We start from the raw sequence: 19,208 nt of genomic DNA, 5'->3' as shown, positions 1-19,208 counted from the left end.
GACTCAAGCAAGAGGGCAAGGCAGCATGCACACTTACTCAAAATCTTCAAATTCCAGATCGTTTCCCTCTACGGATGGGCTTGAGTTCTCTGAAGTGGAAGAAGAGGAGGAGGAAGAGCGGAGACGGTTTTGTTGGTATCTCATAGAGCGCTGTCGAATACTGTCCCTCCGGGAAAGATACTGGATCATCCTCTGAGCATAATATGCGGCAGGAGACAACCTGAGCAACAAAGAGATACACAGACACTCATTACACAAGCATAGAACGACAGCCAGTCCTATTTTTCCTTTTGAGCTCCAAGTGCCAGGACGGTAACAGCATATCACAAAATTGGCTGGTTGCATTTTATCCATGAGCAAGACAGTAAATAAAGCAAGCAAGTAGAAGTAATTTTCCCTTTATACGTTACACTCCCACGTGACTACCTTGTTGTGCAAACAGAAGCACAACACAGTACCTATAGACAAAAAGCAAAAGTCCTGGGTTTGCTTCTTAGGACTCTTTGGATCTGTTTCATTTATTACCAGTTCACAACTAACCCCAGCAAGCATCCCTGGTAAGAATCAAGCCCACTCCCAGTGTCAACTCTGCCTGCAATGCCAAACAGCAGCAGTGTTTAAATAAACAATGAAGGAAGGTGCTGTTGTTTTGAGGGTACTTACGAAGCAGAAGGAAAAAAAAAAAAAAAAAAAATGTTTAACAGCTTTGTTTAACTACTTTGTAATCAAATGGTAGGGATTTCATATAGTGGCAATTTAATGAGATCCACTAGGCATATGTTAAAAGCCTCGCATCCCACCTGAGAGGAAAACCTTCCTCTGTAATTAACTCCTGATTCTCATTCATGCATAACTTGGCCTTTGTCTGCATCAGCTATCAGCACCAGTATTACCCCCTTCCTTGATGCTTGACAGGTTAAAACACACTCTTTTCCTATCCTGCATATATCCACAGCTCCTAGCACATGCTTTCTGTGACACAGTTACTCAGTATTAAAGTCCAGACACCTCAGATGCTTGAATAATCATTTCTATAGCCTTATTTGGATTAGATTTGAACTCTAATTTGAGGAGAGATGACAACAGTGTCCCCCACAAGTTATCAGACATGTCTATTTCTTGAACTTCTAGCTGCCCCCTCCCCTCCACCCCACTCCATACACGATCTTGTTCCTTTTCATTCAAGATACCAGACTGGTAGTTCCCAAGGTCACAAAAATATAATCTCATTTCCTACAAATGTGACCAATAATGGAGAGAGCAGCCCTAATTTTTAATCTACAAATTAAAGTGTGAACAGCTTTAAACAAAGAAAAATAAAACAAAAAACCTCAAATGAACAGTGAATTCCACGGGATAGTCTAGAGATGAAAATATATTCACAGAGACGTGGCCTGTCTACCTTTTAGGAATGCTACCCATCTTCAGAACAGAGTTTCAAGCTAAATTCATTTTACAGTGGACCTCACCATCAGCCATGAAAACTCTTAAGAATACGTTTAACTTTATAGTGACCAATACAACACAGTTTCACTGCGTTACACTACAGTCAGTGACAAAAATGCAACTCCATAATTTTCTCTAATAATGATTGTTAGAAGACTTGTTTTATTCCTCCCTTCCAGAGCTGTGCCAATTCTATGTGAATGTGCTGGAAATCAGATTTTGGCTAAGTTTTACATCCACAACAGCATGAGCAGCAAACAATCAGACCAATTTGATAAAGTGCTCTGCTGCTATCCCTAAAGTCATATTTCAATGGAAAACTACATTTAATAGTATTTCTAGAGACTGACTTTAGAGCAGCATGAAAAAGATGTACTAATTCTTCTAGAGATAGATTGTATTCATGTTGTTTTGGCTGCAGACACCTATCAAGCACATACATTCTCCCATTCTGCTATTCAGGGCATATAAACAAAAAAGAAGGTGGAAATGGAAGTCCTGTAGACACAAAGAGAAAGCACCTTCCCCAAGGTAAGCTCCCTGTACCCTACTACACTGGCATCTTGGTAAAGAGGCAAGTTTAGCACACAGACTACAGGATCAGGGGTCTAAAAACTTAGTCAATAAGCAGCAAAAGGACAAGGGGAAACACATACTCAGTTTGTTTTGGATTCCTCCTGGATCTTTTATGCACTGTTTGATGAATTAAAGCTGTTCATGATTACATAACATAGAAGGCTTTGCTGTACAAACACAGCACTTCTCTCTACTCCCCTGAAGACTTAATAGGCCAAGCATAAAAAAAAAAGCAAGGCATTACAGCAGTGCACTCATAAATGAGGAGCTGTTCTCTTCTTTGGCCTTTTCCATAAGCCAAAGCCTCTGTATATGCCTAAAAATAAGTTTATGGCATAATATGTGCACATAGAGAAAGAAAGGAACACTGGAAAACATTAACAGTGGTCTCAGCAGTCCAGCAGCATAATCACTGAAACTTTTTTCCTTGTTAATATTACACTGAGGGAGAGTTTTACAAAAGGATATGAAGAATGAATTTTGCAGACATTTAGTCTTCTCAAATTATGCAGAGTATCAGAAGAAAACACACAAGGATGCTTCTTAGAAGAATAAGAAAGAGTAGGCAACAAAGACTGGCCATAACGGATGATGAGATGCCAGATTTAGCTTCCTGACAATACATTGGTATGTAGACTGGATAGACTGTGAAAAAGATTTCCAAAGAGAAAACAAGAAGCTTAAGCCTGACACACGAGAGAAAGGTGCAAGAGATAAAATACAAAAGGGCAGGGGAGAAACATATTTAAAGCAATAGGCTAAAGAATTAATCTTTGCAGATGAGTGCATGCAGGGAAAAAAATTGTATTTGTCAGGCTGCATCAGTCTTTGGAATATAGTTATGACACAAATCAGAACCAGAGCTGAGAGCCAGCATAAGCGATTTAGCTGTCCTGGACGGAGGAGAAGGCTGCAAAGCAGCCTAAGAAATGCCAGTTAACATTAAATGTATCTCTTCAGTTCATTTAGCTACGGAACACAACTGTAAATCAGCCCCTGACCAAAGTTAGTCTACCAGCTGGCTAAACACATGCCAGTCACTGCAGGCTGCCTAGCCCATTTATTTCTCACCTGTGCTTCTAATAAAGCAGCGGCAAAACACAGGCAGTGATTATCCAGTAATTCTTAAACCAAGTTTGCGTCTCCAGGACAGCAGGCTGTATTTGACACCACCACGGGAGCTAAATTAACCTAGTCTCTGAGGTGACTGGACCCCATTTACTGGAGCAGATGGCTGTAAGGAGGAGAAACTATGCTACCACACGACCACCATAGAACAAAGCACCGAGTGGGAGAAATGCTGCAGTGCAAAAACCAGAACTGAACAGTTTCTGTCTCATCCAACAACCGTGTCATTTAGAGGCAGTGATTGTCTAGGCACCCAGTGCTACTGACTGGCCACTGAGAAGTGGAACTGAGGGAAGGAAGTGTTCTGCTAGCATTAGTAAAGTTCAAGTATCTTGCTCTAAATAGCATCAGAAGTACTAAAGCACAAGCTACTACACAGCAGTGTCCCCAGCTACAGCCAGATATCCAAACCCGCTGGCTGTACTTATGGTCAACATGAAATTTTTTACACAAAGGCTGCTTCTCTTCATCCTGCCTCATTTTAGTATCTTCTAAGGAAGTCATTTAAAAAAAATGAAAAAATAAAATAAATCACAAAAACATCAACTGGAGAATGTCTAAAATTGGTATATCTGCATCCAAGAGCACTATACTGCTGTGCAGACCCCCAAGTTTCCTCACATTTCAGAGGTCCTGACACCACTCATCAGCCCTGCCTTGATGCTGATGGCCAGGGTGTTCACTGACACTATTACAGCTCACACCTCTAAATGTGTCTCAGCCAGCAGACATGTTTTAAAGGGGTTCCCCAAGCAGTGTCATTAATTTCCTTAGTGATATCTACAGTGGCATTCATACCACCAATCCTTGAGCTGAAGGCAATGCTGGTAGCGGACACCAACTTTTAGTTGCTTCCATTCCACTTAAGCCTTCAAATCACAGGCAATATTTGGCCTGAAAGTCTCTTTTCCATTAACTTTCTAGGAGCTTAGATTTTTTTCTAGAGACATATCTACCAAACATCCTTGTGATGTTTTATATATGCAGTCTTGGAGCACCATTTTGAGTAGTTCTGTTTTTTAAAAATAAATTAATATAGGTGTTCTTTGATGACAGCTTTATCCCATTCCTCCACAGATTGTTTTCTGAGCTCAGTACATATGGAAACCGTAGAGAATGACAGAACAGCCAAGCTGACTTTAAAAGAAGTTCAGCGAGGCCACTGAAAAAGACTACTGCAGTCTACATCAGAACATTCATTCTAAACCTGAGGGAACTTCAAAAAAAATGTTCACCCTGCCTCACTCCTGACCTAGGTTATTCAAATATAGCACCGTTACAGACAGTAGATGCAGAAATAAAACACACACATGCTCTCAAAACTAAATTCTTCAGATAATGCAGGGTTGGGTTTTTTTTAAAAAAAGACTCCATTGGAGACTGCTTAGTCTTACGGAGGTATATATAAATTTTTAATACATATTTAAAACACACATACACACAGACATATATAGATGTATGTTTATTTCACCTTTGTTTCACTTTTCCACTTTTAATAAAACATTTGAAAGTCGTGACTTTCCATTACAAACCGATGATGCTACAAAAACCCCCTCAAAATGCAGTAGCACTCCTTTTAATTACAGTCCCAATTTCTAACAAGTTAAAGTGACAGTTTAAAAGATCCTACTAACCTATGGAGGAAGACTCTAATCTTACCCCACTTAGAGTTCCAGCTCGTGCTGATTTACATCTATGACTCTCATTCTCTGAAAAGGACAGCCACACTTGCTGGAACCCTCTGAGAAGAAGTTTCAGCACTGGACTTCCAAAGCTCCTTATAAACTCAAGCTACTTTAGTGTCTACCACAACCTAAAAACACGTGAACTGTCACATGAAGAGCATTATATCAGTTCCAAAATAGCTTCAAGTACAAAAATATTTTTGACAATGCTCCTCATGCTAGGAAATGCCTCAGGCACTGATCCCTTTTCATACATTTTATTAAGCTTCATCAAAGAAGAGATCTGACAGAAGGAAAACAAAGAATTCAGTAAGCTAGGCAGGACCTCTCCCTTTTTTAAAAGGCAGCTCCCAGAAAGCCAGAATCAGTTCTTAGAATCTGCTCAAAAAAAATGAGCCTGCTTTGCATTAAGCATTTCAGAAATAAGGAATGGTGTACTTCCAGCCATTTAGCAGCTTTTGGCATTCATAAATTGACCTGAATGTCGTAATACCTTTTAATTAACATTTGTAAAATATCCTTTTCATTTTTTCAGAGAGATCAATCCCTTTACCTGTCATTTAATCAGCTGCCATTCAGAAAGCTTTTACATTTATCAGCATCATTCTGACAGTTACCAATACCTTCTGCAGTCACCTAGGTTGGTTTCCCAGTGAGTTTACATACAAGTAGCACACTCCACCTCAATTTTACCTCACTACAGTTTTATTTTAATCATTCCTGAGCCTTTGAAAGCCTGATGGTAAGATTTCACCTCTACAAGCCTTTATCTACAGAGATAGTTAGCAAGGAGTTATTCACTGGTATAATTATGCCATGCGGCCAGTCTGCAACATAGACATTTATTTCAGAACTTGTACTTAGAGCATCATCTGTATAAAAAAATGCAGATTTTGTTGTTAGTGATGTAAAAAAGAAAAAAATTAAAACAAAACAAAACCAAAAAACAAACCTCCTTCAACAACTTCAGTAGCTAATTCTCATACACTGGTATTCTTGTATTATCCTTCACGATAAATCCTAGTAGACTTTAATTCATGCAGCTATGCCAGAGGTTCCCTAAGAGGCTAAATCATTCTATTTTACACTTACTGAATTTCCTCATTCATTGCTTTATTAAACCCATCTAAAGAAAGCTTATTTGTCACGATTTATTCTTTGAAAGCTTCCAAAGCTGCTTGCTGTTCACGATTCTATCATTTCTTCTGACAGAGTCTGTGGGTCACATTATCCCATCTGTTGCTTTCTTAATACACTAAGCAGAAACTGCAAAGATCACTCCTTTCCATTTTTGATAATTCTGCCATGTTTGCTTTTTCTAGTCCTCTGAAACACTCCCACCTCTTCTGGAGATTAAGCAGCACTACAGGTGTTTCTATGTCTAATGCCAATGATTCATGACTCTTTAGAAATAACTGTCAGTATTTTGTTCTTAGTTAAGTATACATAACATCCTGGTTATGCTCTCTCATATGGATACATTTATGCAGACATTCAATTCTCCCAAGCATGTTGTCTGCTCACATCAGCTCCTAACTGCCCTTCCTGCACTCTCCCTTACTCCGGAATAGACTATTTGTTTTTCTTCATTTTTCTTCAAAAGAGATTTCAGATTTATTGATATAATCTCGTTTACTGTTGGACCTGCTTGCCACCTAGTGTTCTCCATCCAAATTATTTCAGGAATCCTTATGTGCTTACTTCATCAGCAATTTCTTCCTCTTTTCCTCATTCTCTCGCAGACTTAACAGCATCTTCTCATTTGGTTTGCACCCTGCCCCATGACAAGTCACTGAGGAGATGGGCCCAATATTCAAACCATTCTCAAAGGATTCAGTGAAGTATACCAAAGTTATGCTTTTGTCTATGAATCTTAAATGCCTTTCTATTCCATTTAACTCTTACCTGGCTGGATCTGGGTAGATTGGATGTTCCCGGGACCCTGCTCCATCATATCGAGATAATGAAATGAGGGAAGACTCCAGCAACCTCCTAGAAAGGAAAAACAAGTGATGAAATCAAAGACTATTCAGGAACATCCTATTTCATGTCCTACTTTCTAAAACCTCTTAAGACTAATTCTATCATTAGTGCAGAGAATTCTGCAACATACTGAACCACTCACTGATAGCATAAGTGCTTTCACCACAGAGCTATTCAAAGTGTAATATTCTCACTGAGCAGGAGAAAGAACACCTTGAGTAACAAAGGAGGTGGTCCCAAACCCACCTCAAAGTTTCAAGAGAAAGATGCAGATGCTTTTTCTCCTTTGGAGTCAAGCCATCCCAATTTGCCAGGTCCATAAACACTAAAGGTATATTAGCCACTGTCAAACTCTTACCTACTCAAAGGTGGCTACAGAAGGGAATGGGCCAAGGAGCACTGGACAAAACACACCTCATCATGTGGGCTTTAAGGGCACCGCTGGTGTTAATGCACAGTAAGATACTCAAGCTTAGTCTCAAGGCTCAGAAAGAGGTTTTCAGCAACAAAAAACCCCAAATGTTTGTTTCCTCTGTATCTTAATCAGCCACAGGGAGAGATACCAAATTTTCCTCAAGTAAATATATGCAAATGCAGCTAGACAGTTTGAATATGCGAGAAGCAAGTCTGAGTCATGAAGGCAGCAGAATCAAATGTATATAGCAGGAACATGTCCTCCACCCTGGCTTCTACATGCACCTCTATCTAGCTTCTTGTCATAAAGCAGAGGATGGCATTGTTTCAAGACTGACTCATTCAAGCCTGTTGCAGCCATTAGATTAACACAAGAGAGATGATTTGGGGCGGGTGTGGAGAGTGAAAAAAATCACCTGCTAAAGTTTATAAGGCTACTGAGTTCTGTTTCAAGTCTTGCCTCGGAACTCCTGCTAAGTTTTGTTTTCCAGTCTTTGTAATTTAATGAAAACTGTTGTGGTTTGAAAGTCAAAGAGGTCCAACGCCACATCTGTTCTATTCTCACACACACACAATTGGCAAGAAAGATTTGAACCTTAAACCTATTACTCTTAGCCCCATACTCCTAATTCGCAGTTCACATTTGCAATGCAGGACAGCAAGTGTCAACACAGGAAGCAGGATCTGATATAATCTATGCCCAAATTCCCATTTCTAGCCAGATAAAGACAGTAGAAATGCAAATGAAACATGGTTTTTTCCAGCAGCAGCCCCTAATCAGGATCTCAAGACAAATTTCCCTCCCTTCCAGCAACTAAAAACCAAAAAAATTACTTCAATTTTACATTATAAATCTAGAATACAGAGAACAGCAAGAGATCACTCCAGTTACTTGGAAAGGCGTATGTCAGCTTGAGAGACTCAGTAGTTGCTGCAAAGCACTGGGACTCTACAGAAGGCAAGAAATCCTGTCCTCTCTGGCACGAGGTTGCTTGGCAACCATTTGTCTTATTCAAGAACAGTTATTAAATCTCTTAAAGTTTAAGATTAATTAATTCCCCAGGTTATCGAGTCAAAAGCTCTAACCTTCAACACTCCTAGATATTAGGAATCCCTTGGCTCCCCAGAAAGTTATCATACTTCAGTTTTGCCTTATCAAACCCTCTCTCCTGCTCCAAATATGTAAGTCAATATATGCAAAAGCAGCTAATCCAGAACAAACGGTGCCACAGCTTTATGAGGCATACCTAAAGTCCTATACCTATGAGATATACCTATCACCTGCGTCATAATAAACTGCTTTTATTCCTTCTGGAGGGAAAGCTAGATAGATCAAAATTAGCAGAAGGGACATTCTACGTATCCAGTCAGCTGGCCCCTTTCTAAACCACTGGCTCCGAGTTCAGAGACTGGGTTACTGCCACTGCAACTCCAACATGCTTTTCAGAAGTCTGGTCTTCAGAGCTGCTTATGCAGAGCGCTCTAAAAACAGCACTCTGTAAGCAGCCTGGACGTGATGAGGCTGCCACCCTGCCTAATCACTGGACTTCATTGGGGAGAAAGCTCCCACAGCACGTAGATCCTGGCAGGGCCACAAGCCTAGCAACAGCAGCTAGAGATGCGAGCAACCTCACACAACGTATGTGTTATGAATGCCTTATTTGATACCATTTCCCTGCAATGCCTACGGTGTCCTGATAACATGCACACACAAATAATCAAACTCAACATCCCTGTCAAAAGTCTTGGCACCTACACTCTACACATGCCACCCTCTTTCCCAACCTTTCAGGGTCTATCCACTGACATAGCAGAATCAGAAGCACAAAGGAAGATGACCAGTATATGCAGCACAGCCCAGCAGGCTCTGTTGGAAAGGAGTCTCCAGGTATTCTCCAGCCATATTTCTCTTCTCACCTTTGGAAAGATTGGCAATTGCCTGCGAGGAGCATTAACTTAGAAGGATCACCCTCTTAAAAAAAAGAAAAAAAAGAAAAAAAAAAATGCAGAAAGTAGCCAGCAGCTGTGCTGAAGGAAACCAAAATGTATACCAACCAGAGGACACCAGAAGGGTGTGGAAGCAGAAGTAGGGCACACGTTGTCATCACTTGGTGTGAATCTGCCAGGAATTTCTCTGTTTGGCTTGGGAACAGCACTTTGGGGAACTGACAGTTCTCACCTCTACACCCCATCTGATCCTTGAAATAAATACCTGAAGAGCCTTGCTCTACCAAATACCTGGCACCTCAGATGAGAACTGTTGTGTGTTACTTTAGTAAAATACAAACCAACAGTTGCCTGAGCCACAGGATGGCCAGGTATCTGGCTAAACAGACCCCCTACAGGCCTCACAGCCCTGCATTTTTACCTGAACAGTCTGTAACTCCACCCCATGAAGCAACAGGAGCTGTTGCTGCTTCTTTAGGAGCAACTCCTTCACCAGAAGGGCTCCCTAGGACGACCAGTAGTTATGGGAAGTGGGGAGCAGGATGACAAAGACAGTCTAGTCCGTTAATCACACTCCCCAGCACCCTCTCTGAGGCTGCGCTGAGTTGCGTGGTCTCAGCTAAGAAAGCCTTTCCAGCAGAGCCTTCCAAGCCTGCCAAGACCAAACTCAGCCCCTGCATTATCTCACACTGAGGCACACAAGCCACACAGTAGGGCCACATTCAGATCCAGTGGACATAATTCAGTTAACAGTAACTGCTAAAAGACTGATTGTCCTACAGAGCAATGAACAGGTGGATATAAATATATATAGTAGGCAAAAACCCAAAACAGGGTAACATGCAATCTCATGAGATCCAGATGGACTGTCTCTGTGTTTAATGTTCCAGAGAATAACAATACCTATACTGAAACCAGAGTACTAAACACTCATTCTAGACTGAGCCTCAAGGTCCAAGTTACAGATATGAATGCATTTGGTACTGCTATAATCGTCAGTAAAGTGTCCCATCTGTGACACTGGTAGTGTAACCTTCTGTCCCCTAGGAAGGCATGCACAAATGTTTTTCAAGTAAGTCATGCTGGACTCTATCAAGTCTTAGGTGCCACATTCATAGCTTTTGGCTCCCAAACTCCCAGAAGAGAACACACTATTTGTTCTCAGTAAGCCCAAAGTGTAAGGTAGCCCAATATCCTACCACGGTAAACGCTGAAGCTGGGAACAATTCTGTTAAGGAAGATAAACATAATCCATGGACTAATAGAAGCAGCTCTGTTACAAGGAACTGTTAGCCACCAAATGTCGAAGTTTCCAACAGAGAAGCATGCAAAGAGAGAGAACAGAAATGCATATTGTTTGCGTCTCCTTTTGAAACATTTCAGTAGATCATGCTTGACTCCTGAGTCCTTTCTGGTGCTTACAGCACCCTCTACCTCTCCCACACCCCCCATTTTTGCTACCCAGATAGGTAACAGGCTAACACTAGGCTCTGTGAAAGCAATTGCTCCACTATCTCTGTCTAGACAATATGAAATTGTCACAAATGACATCTAAAGTACAATTAGCAGAGAAACTGCAATTTCCACTCTCCTCCCCCGCTCACCAGGAAAAAAAAACTTAAAGAAAAAAAAAAAAAACCCACACACATTATCATCCTCCAGGTTGTCAGTCAATGCCGCAACGATGAATATTAACTCTGCTCACCCTGAGAGATGCTTCTGGCCCAGCTTGCTAAAATAGAAGGAGGGGTTTTGTAGTTTTTTGTTGGTTTATTTTTTTTATTAAAACTACTACAAGAAGATATAAATTGCCTCTGCTCAGCAGCACTGACATCTTGGCAGACTCCTTTTCTGTCAGACATCAGTAGCTATGGAACTGCCACTCTACACTCGTTCAGTCACCTCAGGTCTGCAAACGGCAGCAATCGCTGGGGGGGGGGGGGAAAGGAAGCGAGGTCCAAGTTACAGGACACCTTTAGACAAGGGAGAGAGAGAGAAAGTGCACGCACACAAGACACTAGAAGCAGAAAAGGGAAGTTTCTCAGGAATGAAGCAGCTGAATGCCAAAAGCTGCAGTTCGAGGGGAAAATAGTCATGAAGCAACCTCCTCACAGCACATCAGCCATTGGACTATACCCACACTCCCCACGGGGGCGAGGATCACCACCAAAGCCTCTTGGGACGGAGTGATTCATCTCCGCAGGCTTTGAGAAGATACTTAAATGCAGCAAGTTTAACTTCTCAGGAACAGTTTCTAAGGATATGCAATTCCTACAGCACATTTTAGATTTGCTGTCACAGCACGCGCGTTACTGAGTAGCGCTACTCCAAGCGACACTGAGGGAAGGGCTTTCCTCCCCATCCAAAAGGGAGGCACTAACAAACAGCACTGAGGCTTAGTTTCCTTAAAATCAAAAGGGTGTTCAGTCAGCTGCCATCCTCCTAAGCTGCTGCTACACACCAAAAACCAGAGCAAACCAGTAAAATGAAGCATTCTAAGGACAGCAAGCACACCTACCCATCCCACAGTCCTAGCCTTCAGCTACGAAAAGAGCTTAAGAGCAATTCATAGTTACCCTTTGAAGCAGAAATATATTGACAACTCTGGCAACTTCTGTGAGTTCCCTCCTCTGGTTTTGTATCCTCCCTGGAACCGCTTTTATATTCCCTACCTCTCATTTAGAGGTGAAATTACCACAGTACTTCCTATCACATCCCCTTTTCAGTCCTCCAATGTACAGCCAGCAGTCAGTTCTCCTGAGCACTCGCCCCAATGGATGTGCTCCTGTGGTTTCTCATATGAATGTAAAGAATAGAAACAGTTTAACAGTAGATTCCTTTCAGCCATCTTCCTCTTACAGCATGGCAATGTTTAACCTAAAGAAAATAAGAAAGCTGAAGCATGAAGATAGCTGAATGTTCTCCAGCTGCCCAATAACACTGCTACCCTCCCTCAAATCCTAAACTCAACTACTGACTGTTACCAAAGCCAATTAATTCTTGGAAATAAATTATAGCCTTGATAGAACGCTAGAAAACTATTCTAAACAAAAATCTCAACCAATCCAATCTACTGCCTTGGGTTTTTTCCTCTTCCCTTTCCTCAGAAGAATAGGGAAAAATTATTTCAGACATCTTTGTATTGTGCTGCCTACTTTCAAAGAGCAAATGGAAATCACGTAAGCTGAAACCATCAAGCATTTTGTTCCATAGCTTATTTTCCATAAAAGTTTTGTAGTTCTTGTCAAACAGAAAAACACTATTGCTATCACCAGTTTCATATTAAAGCTGAAAATAAAAAAGCAATCAGTATGCAGTTCTAAAGACTGCCTGAAAAATGATTTCTAAAATTAAGCCCTTAACATAATCTGCTCCGATACCTCTAAGCTAACATTTCTAGATTGTTTAAGCTTTCCCATGGTTATGGTTAAACATATTTAGCCTGGCATCAAGACTGAATCAAGACAGGTCAGAAGCAGATCATTAGAAAAGAAGAAACAGTCAAACAACCGTCAAACTCAAGACAGTTGTAATTATCTACAAGAGATAAATACCTGAGAATTTCTCTATTGACGAAAACATCAACACCCACTTCTGCAGTTGTCTTTTTTTTTAAGTTATGCCACAAAATTAGAATACTGTGCAAGAAAATTTCCTTTAGGGGAAGCAAAGATGCAAATGTGACTGCAGATATGTTCCAAATGTGACCTTTGGAGAACACTTTGGCCTGTTTGTAAGAAAGAACTTGTGCTAACTCTGAAGGGCAACGAGGGACACAGAAGACATCCTTTCCAGCTGGAGGTACGGAGTTGTCAGAGAAGCAGGTTTGATATAGGACTGAAGTTATCACAAAAAACATTCACCCCCCCGCCCCCCTCCACTGATTACGGGCAAGAATCCTGTAGAAAACAACGATTTCTTGGTCAGAAAACAGACAGATCATCAGGTCTTCAGCCAGGATGGGAAGGAGTACATTTGGGAAGGTGTGCAGGGAAAAGGAGCACGGTTATACAAAACAACTTAAGAGTCGGAACAGCAGAGACAAGCACTGGGATTTGAGTTCTCCTAATCACAAGGCAGGGAGCAGAGTTTCAAGAAGAACATGGTTAACCCTCTGACGTTTACCTGCTTCAGTTTAACTAGAAAGTAATACCACATGATGAATTGTGCTATTACTGCACCTCTGCTCTTGGACTAGGAACTTTAACTTCCATTTACAACCTGATGCCACAGGAGCCACACAGCACCTTTGGAGCTCATCATAGGGAAGGTCAGTGGTTCTGAGGAAGATGACAGATTTTTTTTAAGTGGACCCAAGGCCACACTGTTAATCTATTACTTCACCTGCTGACAAAGGCCATGCATCAGAACAAAAGATGAGTGAGCATTATGCAGAGGTCCTCATCATACAGCACCGGGGGAATGATTAATGTGTTATTTCAACAGGCAAGAAGCAGCAAACATCCATGACAGACATTAAAAGGGTCAAGAGCAGCAGTGGCAGCATTGATTAGTTTGGCAGTAACTCCAACATGAAAAGAATGATGAAGGACCTTGTGCTTTCATTCTGCAGGGGCAAAACTTTAGGGGCAGGGAGGGGAGAAGAAATTGAAATCAGCTCAAGCTACTGCATGTGCTATTTTGCTCTACAGTGGCAGTTTTATACCAGTGCTCAGAAAGGAGCAGGCACCTCAGCCAAGCTGAAGACAGACATCACATTCTTCCACCTAGACCTTTAACAACATGCAACTGTATCAGAAATTCAGCTAGAGGGAATCAGTTCCTAGTCATCATGGTTATGATAACAGGCCTGAAAGTAGGGCCAGAACATAGCCAACACACTGAACTCCCTCAGCCTGCAGACAGTTTTACTCTCCTGAGGGCTCTTCTACCTACCTTCATATATATAATGTCTGCTTCAAATTCTCCTTGTTCTGGGAGTTCCCAACACCACAGATTGTGTGGACAGCAGAAATCTCTGCTTACCCACGCACGCAGATCTGCGTCAGCTTCTGGGATAATTACACAGGGCTCCTGCTTCTCCATAGGGAATTGAAGAGGAGGTGTCTTTCCTGAGGGGGTAGAAGCCGTGCCGTTATCTCCATAGGCTTCTAAGGCTATGAAAACAGGGGTCCCACCACACATCAATCACTTCCTTTAAAATGCTCTCATTCAGGCTGGAGTAATGAAGAGAGTCAGGTCAACAGATGACTGGCGGGGTAGTTCAGCCACTTACCCCTGCCTTCCTACTTCAGGAAGAGGGGGGAAGTATTTGATACTAATGCATTTCAAACAGAAAAATGAGTCAGTTTCCTGGCAGATAATGAACCCTGTTTATTCACAGCCTTCAGTTCCAGCAGGTGCTTTCTCAAGAAGAGCAAGGGAGGGGGTCGGTTACATCATCACACAAACAGCCATTTGGCACAATCAGTTAAATATGTATATGGAAGATGTTTAAAATGCATGTTAGCTATTCAACAGACCAGAACATCTCAACTGGTGAAATCTAGAGTCATCACTATTTTGGTTACAGTTGTATTACTGAGTCAGATCACAGGTCCCTCTCTCTCCTCTTGCTCCAGGCCCAGAGAGCAGATGCATGCTGCTCTACTCCAAGTTCTCTAGCCCAGATTCTGTAATAAGGAGTGAATAATTGGACGAGGGTACTTTGTCCTCAGGCACACCGTGCCATGTGCATTTATAAAGAGTGTTAAGAATGAGTGCACGTATGCAATGTATGTGACTGCACAATGATTAAGGGCTTGTATTAGCATAAAAAACAGGCACACTATACTGCCAACATCTCCAGTGCCTTCCCACACTCAAGAAAGCTACAGAGCTTTTAGTTGAGCAAGAAGGTCTGAGGGCCTGCCCGTAACTTGTTTCTTGGCAAAAGGAAAAAAAACAAAACAAAACACAGAGATTGTTTTAACATTACTTATCTGAAGCCAAACAAGCTCTAGGAATCACAGCTAGACAGTGTAAGCATGTCAAAGACCACCACTAATCAGAAGTTGAACATCATCCCCCAGACAGATTACTACAAGCACAGGAACTCAATGCACGTAATTAAAAATGGGAACAGAAGGGACTGTTCTAGGTCAAGGGAGTTTGTCTGGACATGCTGTCCACCCTGCAGCAGCTGGATCGGGCGGCGGCAGGGAAGCCATGTGCAGACAGCCCAGGAGCCAGCCAGTCTAACAAAGGACAGCTTTCAAGAGAGGGAAGCTGTTCACACTTTCTCTCTGCCTGCAGGAAAGCTGAGAACGGATATGTTTTATGGCATCCACAAATAGTTATCTCTTTGAAGTCAGCTGTCTTTCAACTTCTAAGCAATTTGTGTTTAAGATTTTTGTTGTATGGTCATCTCATATAGGCCTTCTTCAGAAAACAAAACAAAAAACACCAGAAAGCCACCCCAAAAACCAAAACAACCACCCAACTCTAAATGTCGTTACTACTCAGTAGAAACAAAAAACCAAGCCAGTTTGGAAGCATGTACCTCTTCCATTCTCATTAAGAAACATCACTGGAATCCAATTTCAACAAGTTCCCTTGCTGCCATGCTGGAGCAGGTAGGGAAACAGGTCTCTGTTTCCTGGAGATTGAAGAACAAGTTTATACCTACTTCCTTCTTAGGTGAACTCCTCATTGCTAGGCCTGTACTACCAAAAAAAGAGGTGGGAGAAGGGCGGTGGTTCAGCTGTGGAAACTGAGAAAGCAGAGTTATTTCTATACCTGCTTAATTTACAAGTCGAGCTGCTTCAAGAGTAATGTGGGGAAAAGAATCTCTTTTTGTGTGCTACAGTCATTGCTGTATATTTAAATTCAGGCCAAGAAAAAGAAAAGAAGGCTTAAGCCTCTCTGTAAGTTTGGCGAAGACTGCACATGCTCAGCTCTCCGAAGTACTTGGGGAAGCTCAGCAGCAGGGAGTGACCTCTATTAGTCACTGCAAGAGAGAAAGCACAAGGCATCATTTTTTCCCCCAACCAACTCTCAGTAATGAAGTAAGAGAGCTCTAGCAACCTTACAGTATTCTTAAATCAGAAAGCCAGTAACGGCAGGGGGAGGAACATTCGTGCAAGAAAAGAGGCACCTCTTTCACTTGTTCTTCTACATAACAACTAGCAGCACATTCAAGAGCTCAAACTTGTACCCTGTCAGTAAAACCAAGTCTTTCCTGCCCACACGGAGACAGCAGGCTCAGTCTGGGAAAAAAAAACCACAAAGCTGGAAGGGTGGCAGCAATAACCTCAGAGCTCACACAGACATCAAGTGGCCATTTAGATAACATGGCAGCCTCTCCTACAGTTCAGGCTGTGGTTACATTCTCATGATAAAACTAATTTGTATTTTCCATTTTTAGAAAAGGCCAAACAAACAAACAATACTTGCCAAGTTTGTCCACAGCCTGCACATCTCACGCATAAACACAGCTAATTATCATGTCAAAATGTTCATGTCACCTTCAGATTATACTTCACTTTATGTTCGACACTGACAAATTAGGTCTTTGTTCATTCCTGTGTGTCCAGGCTAACATTTCCAGAAATCATTCCTTCGCCCCACAGGTCTGGCCTTCCCTCCTCAAGCACCTTTTCCCAACTCCAAACCTGAATCTCTTGTCTCTGCTTGCAAATACCTTCATAACTCCTATTTACCCCACTATTCCTCACTACTGAGATATCACTTGTCTCTGTCACTATCATTTTCAAAAACTGTAACAAGCATCTTTGGAATTATTTCTTGCCAAGCCTGAAAACAGCGCAGCATAACCGTTTCCAAGACTATCACATTACACATGGAGGCTACAAGGTTTGCCAGAAAAATCCTTCTTTCCACAGCACAGAGAAGGTCTACACACTGTAAGTTTAAACAAAATGCTGAGCCGAAACTACAAATGCCAGGACATCAGGCTAGAAAAGTTTCTACAAGTAATGGGCCTGCACATAAGGAGTGGCAAGAAGTTATACTGGAGATCCATTTAGATTTGGCACTGGCCACACTCCCACTGATGTGCAGTCTGAGCAGCCAGCACTGTACTGCTGCCTCTCTTCTCCGCAGCTCAGAGGTGTGCCATCCTCCTGCTCAAGTCCTCCCATTTTCAGGGAACTTATCACTGCCACAATAGATATATACGCAAGCCACAACTGCTGTAAGCAATTAGGAAAAAAATAGTCACAATGCGGGTTTTCTGAAAGAATGACCAAACCAAGACAGAATACACTAGGTATGTGTTCTGTTTCACCACAGACACATTTTGGAGCTTTAGGTAAGGTGATTCCCTCCTGCTTTAGTTCCACACAACCCACCCCCCCAAGAAAAAGTAAAGGGAGTAGCACTACTCTCTTATTTTGATGCTAAATTTCAGAACTGTCGCCTAGTAGGCAAGTCTGTACCCAGGGCAGGGGGCAAGGAAGTGTTTTGGTTGTTTTGGTTTTAAGGCTAGAATATGAGTGACATGTAGTCTTTTCATTCAGTGCTTTCCACAGTGAGAAAGCTACCAGAAGCCAATCTATGCAGAGATCTGAACAGCCGGGTCATTTCAATCCAAAACTGGAGCAGCACATCAGCAGCTCAGGCTCCAGCACGAACTCAAGAACAAGCTGTAAAAGTGACTCACCATTGCTGGGCAGGAATTGGGCTGTTCCTACCCTGTCAGGCTGTGGTTAAAGCAGACTGATCCCAGTTGGATCCCAGCTGAACACCGTATCTATTCAGAACTAGAAGAGGCATTCCCTCATGACCATGAGTAAGCCATGCCTATTTCCATAAAAAAAAAAAAAAAAAAAAACCACACAAAAAAACCCCAACCCCAAATATATCCACAGCCTTCTTATGGAAAAGCCCCAAAATTCGGGTATTAGGTCAAGGCATACTTGAACAAGAAGATAAATACAGCCCCGTGGAAAAGGCAAACACCCAGACTCCAGTCAACATCTACCAAGCATTCCTCCAGAAAATAAGACCCATATTATGGAAATCTGCTGAGGATGGATGAGCAACCATTTAAATGCAAACAAAAACCTTTGAGAAGGCAGACTGGAAAGAAAGGTCTGCTCCAGGCTTGGCAGGCAATGAGCAAGAAGCCTGCAAAGACGAATTCTGCAATGCTGGCGAATTCTGCAAAGTTGGCAAGGTCTTTTACAGCTCTAACTCAAGGGCATTTGCATATCAGAAAGACAAAACATCTGCCTCACCTCAGATCCACATCTCTCCTTTTCAAAGCCTGACAAAAGCCAAGAGGACAAACTCCTCCGTTGCTTGGATTCTCACTGAGAGCCATTTCTCCTCTGGATCCCCATTCACACGTTTCCGCAGACACTGAAGACCTTGCAAACATATGGTAACTAAGGAGATAAGATGCAGTTTAGGACTGGTGGGGTCCTCAAGCTATCTTGTTTTCTTAATACAGGAACTCAAGAAACTTTTTGGTTCTGCAAGGAGATAGGGAAAGCCAGGAACAGAAGCAACATTACCCCCTTGTGGCAGCAAAGCAATATGAAAATAAATTCTGAGCAATTCAAAGGGGAACAGACGAGGTGCTTCCTTTCATACCTGTTTTAAGTACAGAGAGCTATGTGCTGCCAGAATGGCCATCAAGACCGAAGAGAGTCATGATATGAGCTGGAGTCACCGTACTGCCCCGGCAAGTGAGAACAATGCCACTGCTTGCACCCTGCTGCGCCTGGTGTTACGTCAGGCTGCTTCTACTCGTTTGATGAGCAGGACACAAAGGTCCACATTCGGCTAACAGGTGAAACCACAGATAGAGCATTTAAACCTTTCTAAGGGAAACACAACACAGTCAAACTCACTTGCAACGTTTACTTCTGACACCTGGATCACATTCACGATCCTATATATAGGGAGAGCGCGCGAGCTTTCTCACCCAGACAAAGCACAACACAATCTTAGTTCAGGAAAAGACTGGGTTCACATCACATAGCAAGAATGCAAGCAGGAGGGACCACAGTCCTCAGACAAAAGGTGACAAAATGAAAGACAGAAATTTGACCCTGGACCCTG

The 19,208-nt window shown here is 42.1% G+C and overlaps 1 protein-coding gene across 4 annotated transcripts in view; it reads right to left on the bottom strand.

The window, feature by feature from the left end:
* The window catches only part of AMBRA1 (autophagy and beclin 1 regulator 1), a 138,817-nt gene that overhangs the window by 98,949 nt on the left and 20,660 nt on the right, over positions 1-19,208 (bottom strand). For all 4 annotated transcript variants that reach the window (XM_074909501.1, XM_074909505.1, XM_074909506.1 and 1 more), the window contains 2 exons: positions 6,741-6,827; positions 38-220 (listed from right to left, as the gene is read on the bottom strand). In XM_074909501.1, coding sequence (XP_074765602.1) covers positions 38-220; positions 6,741-6,827 — 270 coding nt within the window. The remainder of the gene's footprint in view (positions 1-37; positions 221-6,740; positions 6,828-19,208) is intronic.

This window comes from Athene noctua, chromosome 6 (genome assembly GCF_965140245.1).
Source record: "Athene noctua chromosome 6, bAthNoc1.hap1.1, whole genome shotgun sequence".
Taxonomy (NCBI): Eukaryota; Metazoa; Chordata; class Aves; order Strigiformes; family Strigidae; genus Athene; species Athene noctua.
The sequence above is the reverse complement of the archived record's forward strand: the minus strand, read 5'-3'. Positions and strand labels throughout refer to the sequence as shown.